Genomic DNA, 19428 nt, shown 5'->3' with positions numbered 1-19428 from the left:
AATATTGTAATTATAGTTAGAAGCACAAAGCATCTTATAATGACTTGTATTATAATGCTTAATTGTAATACAGCAAAACCATTACAATCACTATTATGATGCATTATAAAATTATTATGCATTAGAACAGTTTTTTGGGGGGAAACAGTAGTGAAATACTATATATTGTAATTTTGTGAGTGTGTGTGTGTGTGTGTGTGTGTGTGTGTGTGTGTATACAGAAATAAAATCATTTGATTTTTATATGTATAATATATATATATATATATATATATATATATATATATATATATATATATATAGTTAGTAATTTATTAATTTATTCACTCTTTCCTGTGTATTTATATATGTACATATATTTTATTTATCCGTAGTGTACCTTGCTTCAGCAAAATCTATTGATTTGAACAATCATTTATATATTTAATGTTTCATTTAATTTGTGATTTATTCATTTATTTATTTTACAATTCAGAATAAAGTTTTATAACGTTTTATAAATTCATATATTTTGTTTCGACCCTAAAACCTCCATATTGTGGCTCAGGGAGGGTAGTCGCAGTATTTCCAACAGCAGTGAAGGCAGCATTACGACGGACTGCGCGAGGCGTGTTTGGCCGGGCAAGGACACTGTGCAGGGCAGGAATGACATTTGTGTAAGTTAGCTAAGTAATGCTAACTAGCTTGTTTAGTAGCGTTAAAATACCTGTAACTACTGTACAAACCCTGACCTGGAGAACTACCGCGTCTACACTGACTTCAGCGGCTTTTCGTCTGTGAAAGGTAACATTACAGAGACGTTTGCGAAGCCGGTGGCTAGCTCAATACTAGCTGGTAGCGTTAGCTGGTTCGGTTAGCAAGCTAGCAACTATCATTGGCTGTCAGTGTAGGCAGTCAGCGCGAGCTAACAGCATGACAGATAATGTCAACGTTTAAGGGAAGATATCTGGATACCCATGACCCGGCTTTTTGTAAAGGAAATTGCATGCAAATGTTACTGAACAGGTACAACTTCAAATGCAACTGGTTCCAATATAACCTTAATGGTGATTACACTAATCGTGCGAATGTGAGTAATAGTGGCGATAATATTTCAATAGTGGTACATTTTTATATATTTCAGTACTTTGTCCCCATTCTGTCACAATATAACAGTCATCCTCGATTTACACTGTTGTCACTCACGGGTGTTGACATGTCTAGAAATGACCAAGCACTAGCTTTTTATCAGAACTATTTACTAATGTAATCTGCTGCACTTCACACATTATGTTAGGTTATTATTTTGATTATTGTTTACTATATGAACAAAAATTAAACTGAACTGACATTTTATCAGTTGTCCTTTACAAGTTACCAGTTAGTGTATTCAAACAACTTTGTCTTAGGTTATCAACCAGAAGGTACTCACTGAAACGATTTAGAGTGAAGATCACAGTTACTGTTTAACTTCGGCACAGTAAAGTTTGTAAGGATATTGCCTTGTAAAGCTTTCAATTTGTAGACTGTCTGGTTAATTTAGTCTCAGCTGGCTGTAACCATGGAGTCTCTGATTATAAACTTGTGGTGTGCTGTAGGTCATGTGCTCCTGGCATAGTCTCTGAAAACTTCAGAGGAAGACCCAAGGCAGGGAAAAGCCATCAGTTCTTTAAACAAGAATGTATTTGTCTGACTTTATATTTCCTATATAATTTTCAGCATGATACCAACCCAGTATTTGTCTTCCATCTTTAAGGTGCACATAATTATTTTATATGAGCAATGGAACAAATGACTGTATAATGTGAAAGGTGTTGTCGTAGTAACAAGCCCACAGAGCATTATCACCAGTCTGCAGTTCGCCTAAGCTCTGCAGAGCTTTTGGGCATCTTTAGCTCATTGTTCCACTTGATTAAATGGCCCACAACAAAGTTACAAAGTCTTCAACCTGCATTTAAAGTGGAAACAAATAACTTTTCAGCTCTCTCACTTGCATTTCCAAGTGGTATTTTTTGTGCTACTGTTGCAAAGACAACACCTGCATACAACAGTGGATCCCTTTCTGTTTCCTCAGAGCCTGGGTCCATGGAGAAATGATTAACACCACTTTGGAAATAAGAGAGAAAAAATACAACATGTCCTCTGAAGAGGTCAAATGAAAGCTAATGTAATTGTGTGCATAGTAATAACACAGGCTAGCTTGTGTAACATTAGCACATTGCTTCACACAAACAAGCAACTATAGCAGGTGTAGATGTTGGGGGTGGGTAATGTTATCAGAAAATTTTAGGAGAAAATACATGACTTTGTTCATTAATTTGGTCTGTAATGGAGGCATCATTTTCCTGTGACCTGGTAGCGGACATATTTGTACAGTGACAGAAGTGCTCATGGGCAACCAATCTACATGCAGATGGTGTCATTATTCTATACCATTACAACAGAATAAATTATTAAAGATAGATTAAAGCAAAAACTGTGTCTTATTTCCACTTTAAGTAAAACACATGGTGGATGCATGTTGCTGCAGCTACCAGTGAGACAATGAAATATGATCCAGGAAAGCCAATTTGAGCCATAGATAGCTCCATGAGTTTGAATGCTTTACAGATGCCATAACGCTGCACAGCAATTTATAATTCAATGTGACAAGATTTTGCAACTTTGGAAAGTGTTCATTGTGACATTAATTTTTTCTGCTGATTATTTTACCAATTAATCGTTTTGTTGATAAAATGCCAGAAAATAGTAAGAAAAAGCCTTTCAGAGTTCCCCAGACCCAAAAGTGATAGATTATAATTTAATCAGCAAATGGTTGTGGCTATAGACCCGATGATCATCAGCATGTATCTGACTGACCAAGACAGAGACTTGCTGGATTATGTTGAATTTCAGCAAAACTTCGTTAATGAGAGCCACATTATTTTCGCAGTTGGTAGAGAGCAAATCAGAGCTAAAAGGAGAGTGAATATTGCACTTTAATCCACCAGGTGGAAACATGACTCCAAATGAATGATAATGTTGCTCTGTGTCAGTTTAAGTGCTGCACAGTTTTTTTTTTCTGACAGACGTTACCATCTGATAGAATTTCTAATGGAATTTTTAAACTCTGTGTATCAGAATCTGCCTCAAAAATACAGTATTTGCTAATCTATAATATATATGACTAGTTGATAAAACTGGCAACACTCACATTATGTCCTAAATGAGCTTTCACATCACTGCGCAGTAACCATCCTGAAAGCCATCTACCTGAAAGAATTTTTCCTTGAAAAGCTAAGCAATTTGAAAAGTGGCTGCTGACATTGTGGTCCAAGGCTACAACAACAGGCAGGTGCTTTGGTGAACATCAGCATTGGTACTGGGGACACAATGATAATTGGTTTCATGTTAAACTGCGATTAAAATCCAGACAGTTAGTATTACTGTTTTGAATTTTAATTACTGTGATAACCAGGTTTGTATTACCACACTTTGCAAAACTCAGAGTAAATACTGTGTGGTATCAAACAAAGTTATTTATTTATTTATTTTTTTTTTTGTAACATTTTCAGCATATTTTACCAATACTGTGATAATACTAATAGCTGTGATACTTTTGGTCACTATAATTGTGATATGAAATTTTCATCTTTCATCTGTACTTGGTACAACATGTATAGTAGCATGTAAATCTTTGTATATAATGTGTAAAAGTAAGGGTGGAAAAAACATGGCTCCCTTGTGTAAGTAATACGCAAACACCAGTATTATCAGCTCCTTCATGATTGCTTCTTTCTGACCTGTGATGCCTGCTATCTCTGCTATGCCTATGCCATCTATTTGATTTGCCAAAGCCAGGTGGGAACCACCAGAAGTTTGACATACTGAACAAAATCTACTGCTGTGGTTGAAACTGCTTCCTCTCTGTCGCCTTCTCCTAATTGAAATGATGGGGAGCAATGAGTTACCGTTCAGTGGTGTGAAAAGGCCATTAGATGTGACATATTCTAGCCACTTAAACTCCTGCTTCCATTTATCAAAATTTTTGTTGCATTTCGTTTTTCATGGCCCACTTTATGTTTCTGCTTCTTATGTAAGGATTTCATCAGCAGGTTTATTAGGTTTAGTAAACCCAGACTTCAGTTGCCCTCACACATCAGTAGTTAGCCAGTGACAAGTACCATTCACTGTTTTCATTGACTGTTGAACTAAAAGATGCGAAAGAACCAAGATGTTTGTGTATTGGCCCTGTGGCCATAGAACCAAACTCTGCACCATGGTTAATGTCGAACTCTGCACTTGATTTGAACAGTCTGCTAACTAATATCTTGCTGGAAATTCTGAAGCGTCCCTCTCTGTCTCTGTGCTCTCAGGTTTGTTTAGGTAGAGAGCCTCCTGCTGCTTTGGGAGTCAGAGGGTCCTGAGGAGACGGTCAGTGGGTCTTTGTGGTGTCCTCCGTGCTCTGGGTGATGGTCAGCTGGTGACTGGGGTTGCCCCGGCCCCTGTGGTGAATGGCTGTGAGCAGAGGGGGCATCGCCTTCTGGGTGGGTTGTGTCCGCAGCCACGGCAGTCGGCAACCCATCAAAAAACAGAGCTGGAGTCTCAGTCAGGTAATCTGCTTCATACTAACTTCCTCTCTTTCATTTCACATTTGACTTTAAGGTTAGACTGATACAGGGTTTTGAAGGACACTTGGCTAGTGTAATTTTGCATTGACAGAAATTCTTTTTACATCATTGTTGAAAATCTTGAATATCATACTTGAAAAAGGGAGAGTGTTCAGACTTCAAGTTCTCCCAGAACATCATCAGACTTGGTGTTACCAAAATTGCTGCCCTTAAGTGACTTTGAACTGACGCTATCAGGATATTAATATTTGAGTGAGAAAAATTATGATAATATATTGGCTGTTATTAGGTTTTAACAAACACAAACACATAGAAAGTCATGTCACATGGTTATATTTGGCAGTGTTTCCTCTACATTCATTTAGGAGTGGCGGCCCGCCACTCCTAAATCCTAGCCGCCACTCCTTCAAATTTCTTTTTTTTTTTTTTTTTTTTTTTTTTATTGTTGACGGCAGAGTCAGAGGAGCGAATTCCCGAATTACAAATAAACAATAAAGCAGCGAATTACTGGCCGGAGAAGAGGTAGACGTAAGTTATTAACTTGAGATAACTCGACATAGATTTTACAAGTTAAACAGACGTTCACAATATGTTGACGACCAGCTAACGTTACGTAACTTATCGGTAGTTTTAGTTAATTTGGCCCGGTGCCAACTCAGTGTCGCTAACGTGAGTAAACTAATTGATAGTATTAGGCTAACGTTAATATCTACACACCATTATGTAACAACTGACTGCATTTTTCAGATGAGTTTATTGAAATATTTCTCTAAGAAGAGAAACGGAACATCTGCCCCCGCTGCTGAAAAAAATCCTAGAGGAAACACTGTTTGGTTACTGTGATCTAACTATCTAATTGACAGGACATTTTACAATATAGAATTTGTCAATGCCCACTATATAATAAAGACACTGTTAAATGACCCCAAACACATCTTTGACATTTCTTTTCTGACATTTCCTGTTATTTATGAGCTTCCTAATATGTTGATACTCATATATCTGTGATAAACTGATAATATTGTTAAAATTATCCATGTCAGTCTATCAGTCAGTCTAATGTAGTTCAGTTTCTGAGTTTCAGCTTTCTAGTTGGACAAAATAATGTTGTCACAATGATTTTTCTTATACACAGAACCTAGAAATCACTTCAGTATGATTAAATCCACAAAATGATATAAACACAGTGCATCATAGGCTTCATATTCCTTATTTTAGAAATGAGCACACCAATATTTTGGATTCAATTAAAGTCAATAGTTATCAATTTCATGTCTGTTTGTGAAATGCAGAGCTGGAGCCAGGATGGTTAGCCTAGCTTAGCATAAAGACTGCAGGCAGGGTAAAATGGTTGTGTTCAAATTGTTAAGAGGTAAACCAACAAACCCCTCTAAGGTGTCTTACTTTCACACATTTCATTTTATTTATTTGATTTAAACATGATCAGAAATGTGAAAACAAGTTGTGATTTTAAGGGGAGTTGAATGTTTGAACTTTTTAGACTGAGGATTTTACTTCCAAAAACATAATGTCTTGTTTTTTTCCTTTATGTGTTACTGAATTTGATGACCTATAGTATAGAATTCACACAGCTTTATAGTTGTTTGTAGGAGTATTTTTTGATGGAGCTGGGGTAGTCATGTCACCATGACATTTAATCTTCTTATCTGACTCCATAATAGCCAACAATAATATTATTAAAAATAAATAATATTTCTTAAAATGTCAGACTGCTATCGGAATGAAATGTCATCAACACAACATGTGAGCAGGTGTTTTTCCTCATATTATTACATGTTAATAATTAAGTCCCTATTGCTCCTTCAGGCAGTTGAGTGGCTGTGGATCCGTCAGACACGCCCCCTGAGCAGTGCATCATGGGCCCTGGCACCCCCCAACAGCCTGAGATATCAGAACATTAAGCAGCCAGCGCTGTCCCACCCGTTCCATCATGTTAGCCAGCCTCAGAGAGGAGGTTACTATGAGAATGACTGGGAGGAGTCACTCAGTGTGTGTGTCCTGGTGCGACAGGGTGAGTCAGATGGCCTCCACACCCTGCTGGAGATCCCTTTGTCCGGCCACAACAAACTAGGAGAGCTCCTTGCTCTGGGGCCTCATAAATCCTCTGAGTTGTCCTTCCCGCTGACCACAGTGGATGGCAGTAGTGAGGACGACATCAGCGTTGAAAGCTTCAAGAGAAACAGTGTTGATGGTGTAAAGAGAGAACATGGATGTTTCAGAAGCCTGTTTGAAGCAGAGAGGTGTCCTGCACCATTCATGTATGGCTCTCACTTCTATTGTTTTCATTGCCCGGGCACGGAGCCGCTACCTGGCGGTGGGCTGAAATCTAGGCAGGCTATTGGACTTGACAACAAGCATGTGGAGCTGCCTCTGCTGCCCTCTACCTCTCTGTGTAGCCATGTAGACAGAGCAGAGGGGGAGCATACTGAAGGAGACAGGGAAAGGGAGGAGCAACTGGCCCTGATGTATGAACGACTGAGGATGGAGGTAAGAACACTCACTTTGCCTGTCACTGCTGAAGGGGTGAGGTGACGACTTCTACATCCACAAATCCTGTAACACAAGTGCTTGAAGTGTTGTCAAGAACCGCTTATTTGATTGACTTGATGACACTTGACACAGCACTCTCTCTGGTCCTCAGCAATACACTCGCCCAATGTGGTGTCGACTGGATGAACAGTGAAGGACAGTCATACACATGTCCAGTAAATGTTGTTGCAGTAGCACATTGTACTATGGTCAGTGGTAGCATAGTCTGACTCACTGAATGCACACTGCAGGTATTGGTCATGGCAAAATAGCACCTTGGATGCTAATGGCACGAACATAAAGAGCTGTAACTTTTCCCTTTTGCAGCTCACCTCCTGACATGCAAATGTTCCATCAAAATAAAGTTCCCCCTCAACACTACTTTAAGGGTTTAAGGCCACCCAAAACATTTGTGATAGGTTTAAAAAATGCAAACATGGCAGGGCATTTTTCCTCTATAGCAGAATCTGTGTGTGTGGAGCCAGACTCAAGCCAGATTGTACGAATCAGTTTAATTTAATTATTGTGGAGCAGCCACTGACATCCACTCTGAACCCTATAAAACCTGATGTGGCATTACACTTAAATTGTCCCAGTTCCTCTGTAGAATTACTGATTGTGAAATTATGGATCCTTTAAATAGTGATCAGCACAAGAGCACAGTAGACTATAAACAATTGGGAATTTCTTTCAAATGAGACAGTGCAGGGCCAGTTATTTATGGTATTTTGTTTGAAATCGGGTTTTATGCAACATGCTGAGAATAGACGTGTCAGAACCACATTTTCTGGAACAAAGTCACTTTGCTGCCATTCTGTAAGCTAAAAAGATACTTGCAGCTAATGTGCAGCAATAAGATAATAATACTGACAATATAAAGCTGTATTTAAAACATTTTAAAACCAGTTGATGCATTTAAATCAGCATCAGAAATGTTTAATGTTTAAACAGCCATGTTGGTAAAGGAGTCTGTATTGATCTACAGCAGGGGTATTCAACTAAAATTCAAAGAGGTCCAGTTAGAGAAAATTTCCTAAAGCAAAGGTCTGGAACATCATAATGTCTAACTTGGGTTATGAGAGTGATATATACTGAAGTAGTGTAGTAGTTGTATCAACGTCTACATCAGGGGTGTCAAACTCATTTTAGTTCAGGGGCCACATACAGCCCAATTTGATCTCAAGTGGGCCGAACCAGTAAAATTAAAGTATAATCTATCGATTATTCTGCTGATTAATCGAGTAATCAGATAAGAAATATTGCATGTTCTGCATTTTTTTCTATTACATTACTTTTGCTTTATTTAAGAACAATGGTAATATACAAAAGAGAAAATAAGACAGGTCTATTAAATGAACAAAATTGCTAAAGTAAAAATACTCAGTAAAGTAACTTTACTTTTACTGTAGATTTACTTTTACTGTATTTACTTTACTTTTTACTTTTTTTTTCAAGTACAAAGGTAAAAGTAAAGGTAGTAATGTCTGCAGAAACCACAAACAGAAAATCGAACTAACTCTTTTAACGAAAACAGTCACCAGAATGTTTTGTTCATATGTTAAATCACAACATTTTTCTTCTGGAGCAGGACGCTCCCAGACCCCCAGAGGACAGGGGACTGGTTTACCAACATGCCACCTTTTTCTCTTCTTATGCATTTGCAGGTCTGTATTTAATAATAAAAAAAATAACGATAAGAATACCATTAAAGTACAACAACAACAATAAAAATGTAGATTTTTCAAAACAGGAAACAATAACATGCAAAATATTTAAATTGTAATTAAGTAAAAACACTAAAACCACAATTAAAAAATACCTAGATAAAGATTGTGAGTATTTTTTCCATCACAGCAGGTCAGTAATCAGTGTTTCAGTGACTCTCTGTGGTTCAGTGAATACTGTTTTATTTATGGCGTCTCGCCACATTAAAAACATCGACACCACGACATGATTTTCTGTTTTTGGAGCTGCACACCTTTTTCAGTCGTGTCTAGAAGGTAACTCTTTATTTGCACAACTCTCGCGAGATTTGTGTTCGTTATTTCTACTAAAATTTCTACTAAGTCACACGATCTTTCACGGGTCTAGGGTTCCCTTCTAGACACGACCCTCTCTGTCTCTGTCAAACTAATGACAGCAGACTGTCTGTAAACAGCATGATGTTACATTCTGCAGTGTTTCACACAAAGACTCTATTTGTGTGGACACCCAGGTTTGGTTTGTCACCAATTTTGGCATTTTAATTTTTTTAATCAGTCCGAGAGGACGACGGTATCAGTGATTGATTAGTGATCAGTCTGCCCTCCTCTCCTCCCTCACCTGTCCGACTCTCCTGTTTAATGTCCTTATACAGTTGTTTAATTTTTATATAATAATAATTTATTGGTTATAGGTCCGGGTGGGTCCAGACTCGGACCGTGGTCCGCCTGTTAGGGACCCCTGATCTACAGTATAAATGAATGTGGATGATATTTATAGTCTGTTGTCCACAGCTGCTTTATATCATATGAAAAGCTTCTCCTGTAGTACATTGAATCTATGCAGCCATCATAATGAATGTGATTCAGAGATGTGCTATGAATTATTTGTAACTGTGTAATCTGCAGCCTTGGGTTTGAAAAGTGCTGTGTCATTACAAACAACTGTCCATCCTGTTTATAACCTCACACACTTCTACACACACCTGACACATGGGCTATAACTTGGTCAATATTCTGGACTCTGTGTTCTATTATTGGTGTCTGACCAACATGTGTTTCATGTTTAGTGTTTTCATATGTTTTTCTTGTAATGCAGTCTAAATGTTTTTTGAGCCGTCATTGGTGCTCAGCTGTTGCTGAGCTATGAGACTATTGACGTGATACATGAATCAAAATAGCGGGTGCACTAAGAGATGCGTTCACTCGCCCCAAGACCTACCACTTTACACTTGTCAATGGAAATTTTTCACAGCAGCCATATTGATATGAAACAGTAGGATAGAAACATGTGTTACCAATGATACTAATTAGTTCCATTAAGTGTAGCAGAGTCTTTCCAATGAGCTAACATGCACAATAGCAGCACCTTGAATCTGTTTGACCTGAATGGAAGAGAACCTTAATCATTATCACTGGTAACACCTGTGTTTTACACTACTAGTTCATGTCAAAATGGCTGCTGTGAAAAAACGTCTGTACAGCTACAGAGGGGAAAAGGCCTCACTTACGTTCATTATAAAGTTCAGGTTTGAGATTTTCTAGAAGTGTAAAAAGCTTCTCCACCCCACTAGACCTTTCCTCCCGTATGTGGTTCCACCTTTTTCTTTTTATTCAGAAACCATTTCCATATAGAAGGGCTATATAGCGTCAGATCACACACATCACAAACTCTAATTTTCTAAAATGTCAGTAAATAAAATGCAGCAAGATCATCACTGTTTTTCTGTTTTCCCTTATTGTGCCTCACACTAAAATGTATTTCCTCCTTCTGTTGTTTCAAACTTGGCCTCACAGTACAGTACCTGAGATTCACCATGAGAGTAAAACAACAAAGTGAAAACAACATCAAATCTACTGGTGTGAGGAGCAGAGACCATGGTGATGCAGGGGCAATTAACAGATAATTAGAATAAGTTCTCTTTCACATCAAACATGTTTTTAAGACGTTAACATGTCTTTGTCAATAAAAACTGATCATTATAAGCTTCATATATTGAATTTACTGTCAGACTGTTGTGTCAGATTGCTTCAGACTGTAGTTGCAGCACTGAACTGGTAAGTCATTGTAAAGCTTATTGGGTAATGAATTGTCTCTGTTTGCCTTGCAGCTTCCAAGTTTCTTTATGAAGAGTCATGATTACAGCATGTACTCTAATGATATGGAATTCATCAACGGCCTCATCAATACCAAGACCAGGTGAATCTGCTTGGGCTAATGGTGACTCATTGTTACAGATAACTCTCTCATATTGTGTCAGTTCCTGTGTGACCCGGCTGTTGTTGTGTGTGTTGGTGCAGAGGCCGGGTGGTGTACCAGCTCACCCTCTCCCTGTGGCGCTTCCTGTGTCTGTGTTACTATGCCAAGGCTCAGCTTGAGGTGCTGAAGCTTACTAAGCACATGGAGGACGGGACCATCAAGGCTCGCTGGAGGATCAGGGGCCTTCCCTTTTACTCTCTGCTGCTGCGCTTCTATCGGAAAGACAAGTCTCTCCTCTACAGGTAACACACAGCACATCCACACTGGAACTGTTAACTAAGTTTAGTCTTAGTAGGGAATTAAATTTGAATTCACTGTTTTCAGAGCCTTAGCTTTATTAAATATGCAGTTTTTTGTCAAAATGGTTTAGAATCTTAATCTGTATGTCATCTGTTGTAGGTCATATGATGCATTCTCTACCTTTTACATTGGACAGGATGGACTCATTCACTGTCATAAAGTTGAAAAGGTGAGCAGCTAACTCTGTTGTTCTTGCTGACATTTTCATAGTAGCTATAGTGGAACTTGTGCAATAGAGCAGGGTGTTCGTAAACATTTTCCAATTCATTTTGCCTGTTTCAGAAAGTTCCAATAGCTGTTAGATGCAGTCCCCAATACCACTGTTGGAAAATATGTTTCTGACACTGTTTCTAAACTTAGGGTTGCCACCCAAGATGAGTCGCGAACTCTTTGTCATTGGGTCGTCAATTAGCAAAGTAAAATGAGGACTATATTTCCTTAAACTGTGACACCTATCCTGGAGTGATAGCCAGAATGTAGCTGACATAATTTTAATGACATTCAATACTGGGGACAAGGGCTTAAGCTGGGCTTGAGCTGGGCTTGAGCTGGGCTTGGGCTGGGCCCAAACTCATCTGAGATGGACTGACCCAAAGTGGAAAAGTGTGCTGTGGTCTGACAAGTGTTCATTTCAGATTGTTTTCACAAATCATGGACGTCATGTCCTCCAGGCTAAAGAGGAAAAGGACAATCCAGATTGTTACCAGCACTAACTTCCAAAGACAGCAGCTGTGATGGTATGGTATCTGTGAAGGCCCCATTAATGCTGAAAGGTACATACAGGTTTTGGAGCAACATATGCTGCCATCCAGACGATGTCTTTTTCAGAAACGTCCCTGCTTATTTCAGCAAGACAATGTCAAGACACATTGTCCACGTGTTCCAACAGCGTGTCTTCGTAGTAAAAGAGTTCAGGTACTAGACTGACCTGCCTGCAGTCCAGATCTGTCTCCCATTAAAAATGTGTGAAGCACAAAATACAACAACAGAGACCCTGGACTGTTGAGCAGCTGAAGTCACATATCAAGCAAGAATGTGAAGGAATTTCATTTTCAAAACTTCAACAATTAATGTATGAGGGTATATTTACAAAAACAATAAAGTTAATGAGTTTGAACATTAAATGTCTTGAATTGAATATAGGTCAAAAAGCAAATATTTTATTCTGTTGTTTTTTTATGTTTCAAACAACATCCAGACTTTTTTGGAATTGGGGTTGTAGTACAAAGTCTTGTTTTGATCCATTGCTGTTTGCCCTGTAAAATTACTTTACTAAACTGTTAATACAAACTCAATACTTTGTGTGTCTGTGTCAGGAATTTAATTATTCCTGTGATGTACTTTTATAATGAAGTAAATCCATTTCATATACATTTTAAATACATGGTTTGTTGTGTCTTTTATCAGTAGTTTATCAGTTTTCAGGTTACTTAAATCCCCCAAGAACACACGTATGCAGCTGCAGCTCTTCATTTTCTGTGTTTGAATGTAAATTGTCAGGCAGTTTAGCAGCTGGACAGCTGTTTTGTGCATCATGCTGAGGTTTCTGTATGTGTTGCAGATGATGCCGGCTCAGCCCCCCGTCCTGCCCAGAGTAACGTCTCTCCTGGCGGGGGCTCTGGTGGCTCTTGGAGTGCAGGAGCATCGACCTGCCCTCAACCTGCTGCCCCTCCTCCTGTCTTCGCTCCGACAGAGCAGAAACTGACCCCAGGACAACCGTTAGAGGAAAAACGGCCATTGAAATCAACAGGGTGTCCAAGGTCCATGTGACTCTGACAAGTTTCATTCATTCTCAACATAGGAAGACATCAAAATAAAGAGTTTAGCTCTATGTCCTAAAACTCATGTTTGCCCTGAATTTAATAAAAGTCAAGACTTAAGGCAGAAATTACTACATAAAGAGTGGTCCTTTAAAACATCAAGAAAAACATCTTGTCAGAGTCAACAATTTAATCTCCCAAAATGTTGCATTATTCCTGTAAATGCTGAATCTCAGTGTGGCAGTGGCTTCATGTGGACTCTGTCCTGAGCCTGGTCCCAGGGCGTTTGTTAGCACAGCAAATTGCTTGTAAGATCATCATATCATCATCTGTGTTAATGAACAAAGATCATGTCACAAAGCACATCTAAAACCTGAATTCTCACACGTACAGTAACAGCAGCTGGTTTCTCAGTGTCATGCAGTGCTTTGAGAATCGACTCAAACAGGATTGAACTGTTTTAAAACTTATCTAGTCTGTGTGAAGTGGAGTGAGAGAGAAGTTTAAAAAGGTTCTGGATTCAGCCTGTCTGACTCCCTCCATGTAGTTGTCCCAGTACACGTAGAATATAGTAGCGCACTTAAATAAAAGAATACACACAGACTTACCGCTTTCTGTGTCACTTTCTGTGCAAACAATCAGGCACAAAACCATGAATGTCTCTGAGGAGAGAACATGTGCACTGTTTTCTCCATCTGATCCAACAGGCACTTTGTTTCCAGCACACTGAGGCCCTTACATCGTCTCCAACTGTTGTTTTATCTGATCAGCATAAATCCTGGCAGTTTTGGCCACATCCCTCCCCCCACCACGCCCCTCACACCTGTAAGTTCTGCGAACATCACAGGCACTACGTCGAAAGGCTTTTCTTGTCTTCCCAAAGTTTGTCTGTCGCCATTGCTCGGGTCCATTCATTTAGGATTCTCACAATTATCAAAATTCCTGGGTTTCTTTTGATTGTGTGTGGTAGAATCTCTGGAGGTGAAAATATGATCTGTATTATGTGCTGAACATCAGAACTAACTAGCAATTCTTTTGAGGGCTAAATCAGAGCCAAATCAGCTTGAATATCCTCTAATCTGAACCTGGTTTAAGGTGGTGGAAGCTGTGGAGACTGTATGGCTGTGTATCAGTGTGAGCTTTGATCTGTCTTTTTGTCTGGTTAAAGTAACTAAATGGCTTGCTTTTAAAAATCCATTGCCAACCATTAGATGTGTGTGTTGAGACTGCTGAAAATAATTTTTCAAGTCTTTGAATTTTTACGAGCTGTTATAGCACCTTCACTGCAGACAGCAGCTAAACACTGCTGGACGTCCCTTCATTTCCAAACAGCTCAACAACTAGAGCAACACAAAACTAAACCATAGTCATCTGTGCTCACATGAAAGCTAAACTGTATTCCCATTTCATTGTCTGATTAAATGATCAGTGGTTTAGGAAGTGTAATCATGATGTTGATATTCCTCAAACAACAGTAGGAATAAATGTAACAAAGTGCCTGGAGCAGCTTCCATAGCTGGTCACTGGTTACTTCCCTTTAGAAGCACGTAGAGAATGAGTTGATGTTAAAACTGCAGCACCACACTGACACACAAAAGTGAAACAAGCTCCTTAATAGTTCACTGCAAGGGGCTCCATTGCCAGTCACTGTATCCTCAGTTCTCTGGCATTAGTTTTAGTTAAACTGAACACTTTTTAGTGGAAGTCTGTAGCAGATAAGTCCTAGTTTAGTAACATGATAAGAAAAACTGCAGCTGATCACTGAGGAATTAGTGCAGTTGTTTGAGGGCGGCATGATTTGGTAAAAAAGTCATATAGCGATTATTTTGACTGGAAACAAGTTTGCGATATGATTAGTGTAAATGATCAGTTTTGGATTACAATTTTCATGTTCATTGACAAAAAGCTATTAAAATTGTGATGATGTGATATTTATTGAGGTCTGAACCAAATAAACATGCTTTCTTTCATCTGGAGAACAAGATTTTTTGGCCAGGACATCTCTGCAGCTCTACAGTACTTCATTTTAATGCAAAAAAAAAATAAAAAAAAAATAGCAATTTGGTTCTGCCATTTGGATATTTCACTTTGCCGTGTTGCAATTTTATTGCAGTTGTGATTAGTTGTGCAGCCAATTTGTTGGGAACTATTTTCAGTAAAATGGAGCTCAGTGGCTCAGAGGAATAAATACAGCGATCAGCCACAACATTAAAACCCGTCAGCTGAAGGGAATAACATTGATCTTGTGGTTATAATGGCACCTGTCGGTGGGTGGGATATATAGGCAGCAAGAGAACAGTCACATCTTCAAGTTGATGTGTTAGAAGCAGGGATAATGTGCAGCATGAGGATCAGAATGACTGAGTTAGAGCAGAAAAAGGTCTTGTCGGGTGTTCTTCCAAGTGGTTGGAGAAAGGACAACTGGTGAGCCAGCGGCAGGGTCATGGATGCTCGTGAGGAGAAGAGGAGAAGAGCTACTGTAGCACAAACTGCTGGCTCTGATAGAAATGTGACAGACAGGACTCAGTGGGATAGTTCACTCAGAAATGAAAATGTAGTCATTTAATTTAGTTTGTTAGTCCACAAAACACCACAAAAAGTCCCAACATTCTGTTTGCACACTGTCACACAACACACACACCCAGTTCAGACGGTGTGCATGTGCATGTGAACGTGGCTCCAAGCTAAGAATCTAACGGTGAAGATTCAGGTGAAAAACATGGTGAAAATAACATTTTTTAGTCAGCTTGGCATGTTGAGGTTTTAGGAGACTTGGATTATACCAGATGTGTTTTATGTTTTTATTCTGTTGTTTTTTTACATTTGAAAACTGGTCACCATTCACTTCCATTGTTTGGGAGATTCTGCAACACAGTTTTCCTGTGAAACTTTAGTTTTGTGGACTAAAAAACTGAACTAGAGCTTCAGTTGGCATTAGGGTGAGGAGATAATGACTGAATTTTCATTTTTGGGTGAATTATCCCTTTAAACAAAATGCTGCTAACGTCTTGTCCTGTGTTCCAAATTACATACTTTTTACTTTTTAAGTGTGTACTGTTGCATACAGTATGCATACAGTTGAGACCTATCACTTAATGTTGCACTTTAAACTTTGACCCTCTTGCTCATACACACATTACAAAGGATTGTGGATCAGAACAGCCAAAAAAGCATGCTCGCGAAATGTGACCAGATGCAGTAAGACTTAATGATATTTTTGGTGTACTGTATTTGACATACTATGTAATGGGACATACTAAACCCTTTTCTGGCATATAAATAGTATGGCAGTATGTATGCTGGAAGACACGGCTGGTGTCTGACACCACAGGACACCTTCAGAGGTCTGTGGAGTCCAGGCCTCAGCGGGTCAGGGGTGTTTTTGCAGCACAGGGGAATGACAATATGAGGCAGATGATTTTAATGCTGTGGCTGATTGGTGGATATCAGGCTTGAGATACACCAACACACAATAGTTTGGGGGGGTGCCAGACTTGTTCTTTAACCACCCACCACCCACTGTTCTACCCACAGAATGCCAGAACTGCATAGAACATTCACACACTGCTAGCTCATACTGTGAAGAGTTACATGATTATTAACATGTAATATATGTATGAACAGGTTAGACACTAGTCTTTGTAGTACTCCAAAAAGAAAACAAAAAAAATACAGGTACAAATCGGAGTTGAGTCCTCAAAAATGTTCCAAATTCCAAATACAAGTGGTACAAGCCAGCGGTCACTGTCACACTACATAAATTTGGAGTAAATGTATAAAGTGATGTCTGACATGTTATGAAACTATGAACAATACAGAAACCTGTATATTCAAGCCTTGCAGTTCTTGTAGCTGTGTCAACACTAGACTACAAATTCATCAGTCGGCCCTCCTCCAGTGTGACAGCCAGTCAGAGCAGCAGCTCAGTAGCTGAAACCACGGACAATCTGCTTCATGAAATGCTAAAAAAAAAGCTAATGCATTATTTTATTGTCAACAGAAAGTAGACAGATGACACCCCAGCTGCTCAGCTCTGTGGAAAAAAAGTTCCTCAGCATGAATCTGTGGTTATAGACTGTCCTGTGTGTTACATACCTCCAGCTGTCCCTGGGAAAAGCCCTAACCTGCACTAAATGTGACTGTCATTAATGCTCCATGCTAAGGAAGCTATCTGTACAGGAGCAGTTTGTACTGAACGTTTCATTTGGTTATGAAGTTGTACCTGAACGATGAGCTGTACATACTCCGGCTGAACGCTGTGACTTCACCGTTGAGTTTCACGTGGCTCTATAATATTTAGTGCTTCTTCAAAGTGAGCAATAAAGCATGCTGTAACAGTAGCTGTCAGGGAGTGAACGTACTCTGCTGTGTATTTATCAGTCCCATCTGTAGAAACATGACTCTGGTTCTGTGTCGCTTCATCTCCACATGTCCTGCTGCAATAACTCCACTGTGTGACTCCTGGTCGTGTGAATAAAATAAACTTATGATTTAACAATGATAAAAGTTTGTCTTGTTAATTATCTATGGATGCTGATGGTGTCCAGTCTGTGTGTGTTCACTTTGGTACAGAGACTGGCAGGACTGACATGATGTGCTGTGGCTCCTTATGGTCCCAGAGTGATGGTCTTCAACCTGTGGCTTTACAGCCGCATGCAGCTCTTGTTAACATTTTAATTTTCATTTATTGTTGTCATAGGTCTAAAGTGATTCTTACATTCTCCAACTGTAAAAACAATTTAGTATATACACCAAATAAAAAAAGTTTTAATATTTCATCAGCAAAAATGAGCATCATGGCATACATCTACAGCTTGGTGCCTTTTCCTGTAAATTTTGAAGGTGGCTAGTCTCCATAAGTCCTCCATAATAAGCTAACCATGAAGCCAAATCCAAAAAAGAAAATATAATAAACAACGTTATTACAGACAAGGTGAGAGAGCAGGGAAACTGCTGGCACAGGGTTAAACAGCTCAGTGCACAAAATGTTATTACATCAATCTTTAATACTCAAAATGAATTAATCATGGGAAAAAAGGAAATCAACAAAGTATTTCAGGACTTTTATCAGGAACTCTATACATCACAAGGGGAGGTTGCTACAGACCAATATGAGCATTTTTTCTTTCAACCTTAGAGGTACCCCAGATCTCTTTATCCAATAGGGAACTACTGGAAAAAGAAATCTTATTACAAGAGGTAAAACATGCAATAAAAGGCCTTAGACCAGGCCGTGTCCCTGGAGACGATGGTTATCCATCAGATTTTTACAAAAAATTCTGTGATATACTTGCCCCCAGGCTATTGGATGTGTTTCGTAGTGCACTGACAAAGGGTTTACTACCTGTAAGTATGAGGGAAAGTTTAATCACAATAAATTCATAAAAAAGGGAAAGATCCTCAGCACTGTGGCAGCTATAGACCCATCTCATTAGGAAATGTAGATAGTAAGATACTCGGCAAAATACTGGCAAATAGACTAGATGGTATAGTCCCCACAATAATACACCACGACCAAGTAGGATTCATTAGGGGACGATCATCTGCAGATAACTTGAGAAGGCTACTACTATGGGGAAACAGAGACAACCCAGACCTTGTCATGGCCTTCTCTCTGGATGCAGAGAAGGCCTCTGACACGGTCGAATGGGGCTTTATATTTTATACATTAAATAAATTCGTTTTTGGGCCATCATTCTCAGCATGGGTTAAGTTATTATATATGGACCCCAGGGCATCAGTATTGTGTAATGGTATTACATCTTCTCCTTTTCACGCATATAGAGGCACAAAACAAGGCTGCCCGCTTTCTCCACTCATCTTTGCAACTGCCCTTGAGCCTCTAGGTATTTCAATAAGAAACAATATAAGTATCAAAGGGGTCATAATTGGTGATCAGGAGCATAAATTATTTTTATATGCGAACGATATATTGCTGGTCTCGCGCAACCCACAAACTACAGTCCCAATAATTGGATCTCTGATTGATAGTTTTTCTCATATATCTGGTTACAAAATCAACTGGACCAAATCAGAGGCAATGCCCATCTCAAACACATCTAGTGAATCACTTAGCACTGAATGGCTGTTCAGATGGGTCCCCTCGGGCATGATGTACCTGGGAATTAAACTTATGAGTAACATTACGAAAATGATGCACGCCAATCTTCATACAAAATATAGAACCTTTATTACAAAACTGGAGTAAGCTGAACATATCATTACTTGGCAGGATTAACTTAATTAAAATGATCATATTGCCAAAGGTT

The 19428-nt window shown here is 39.0% G+C and overlaps 1 protein-coding gene across 2 annotated transcripts; it reads left to right on the top strand.

Moving 5' to 3' along the window:
- Positions 1-558: 558 nt before the first annotated feature.
- On the top strand, positions 559-13762 carry c16h6orf136 (chromosome 16 C6orf136 homolog). 2 transcript variants are annotated; one of them, XM_084738931.1, is made up of 7 exons: positions 559-656; positions 4335-4571; positions 6417-7097; positions 10951-11039; positions 11141-11341; positions 11499-11568; positions 12961-13762. In XM_084738931.1, the coding sequence occupies exons 2-7, from the start codon at positions 4473-4475 to the stop codon at positions 13102-13104; spliced, it is 1284 nt and encodes a 427-aa protein (XP_084595057.1). In that variant the 5' UTR covers positions 559-656; positions 4335-4472; the 3' UTR covers positions 13105-13762. The 2 variants fall into 2 exon arrangements, with proteins under 2 accessions (XP_084595057.1, XP_084595056.1); XM_084738930.1 differs by having other exon boundaries at positions 589-783.
- Positions 13763-19428: the final 5666 nt, after the last annotated feature.

The sequence above is a fragment of the Lutjanus erythropterus genome, chromosome 16 (genome assembly GCF_056507025.1).
Source record: "Lutjanus erythropterus isolate fLutEry1 chromosome 16, fLutEry1.hap2, whole genome shotgun sequence".
In the NCBI taxonomy this organism is placed as follows: Eukaryota; Metazoa; Chordata; class Actinopteri; order Lutjaniformes; family Lutjanidae; genus Lutjanus; species Lutjanus erythropterus.
Note: the sequence above shows the minus strand (reverse complement) of the source record. Positions and strands in the feature narration are given on the sequence as shown.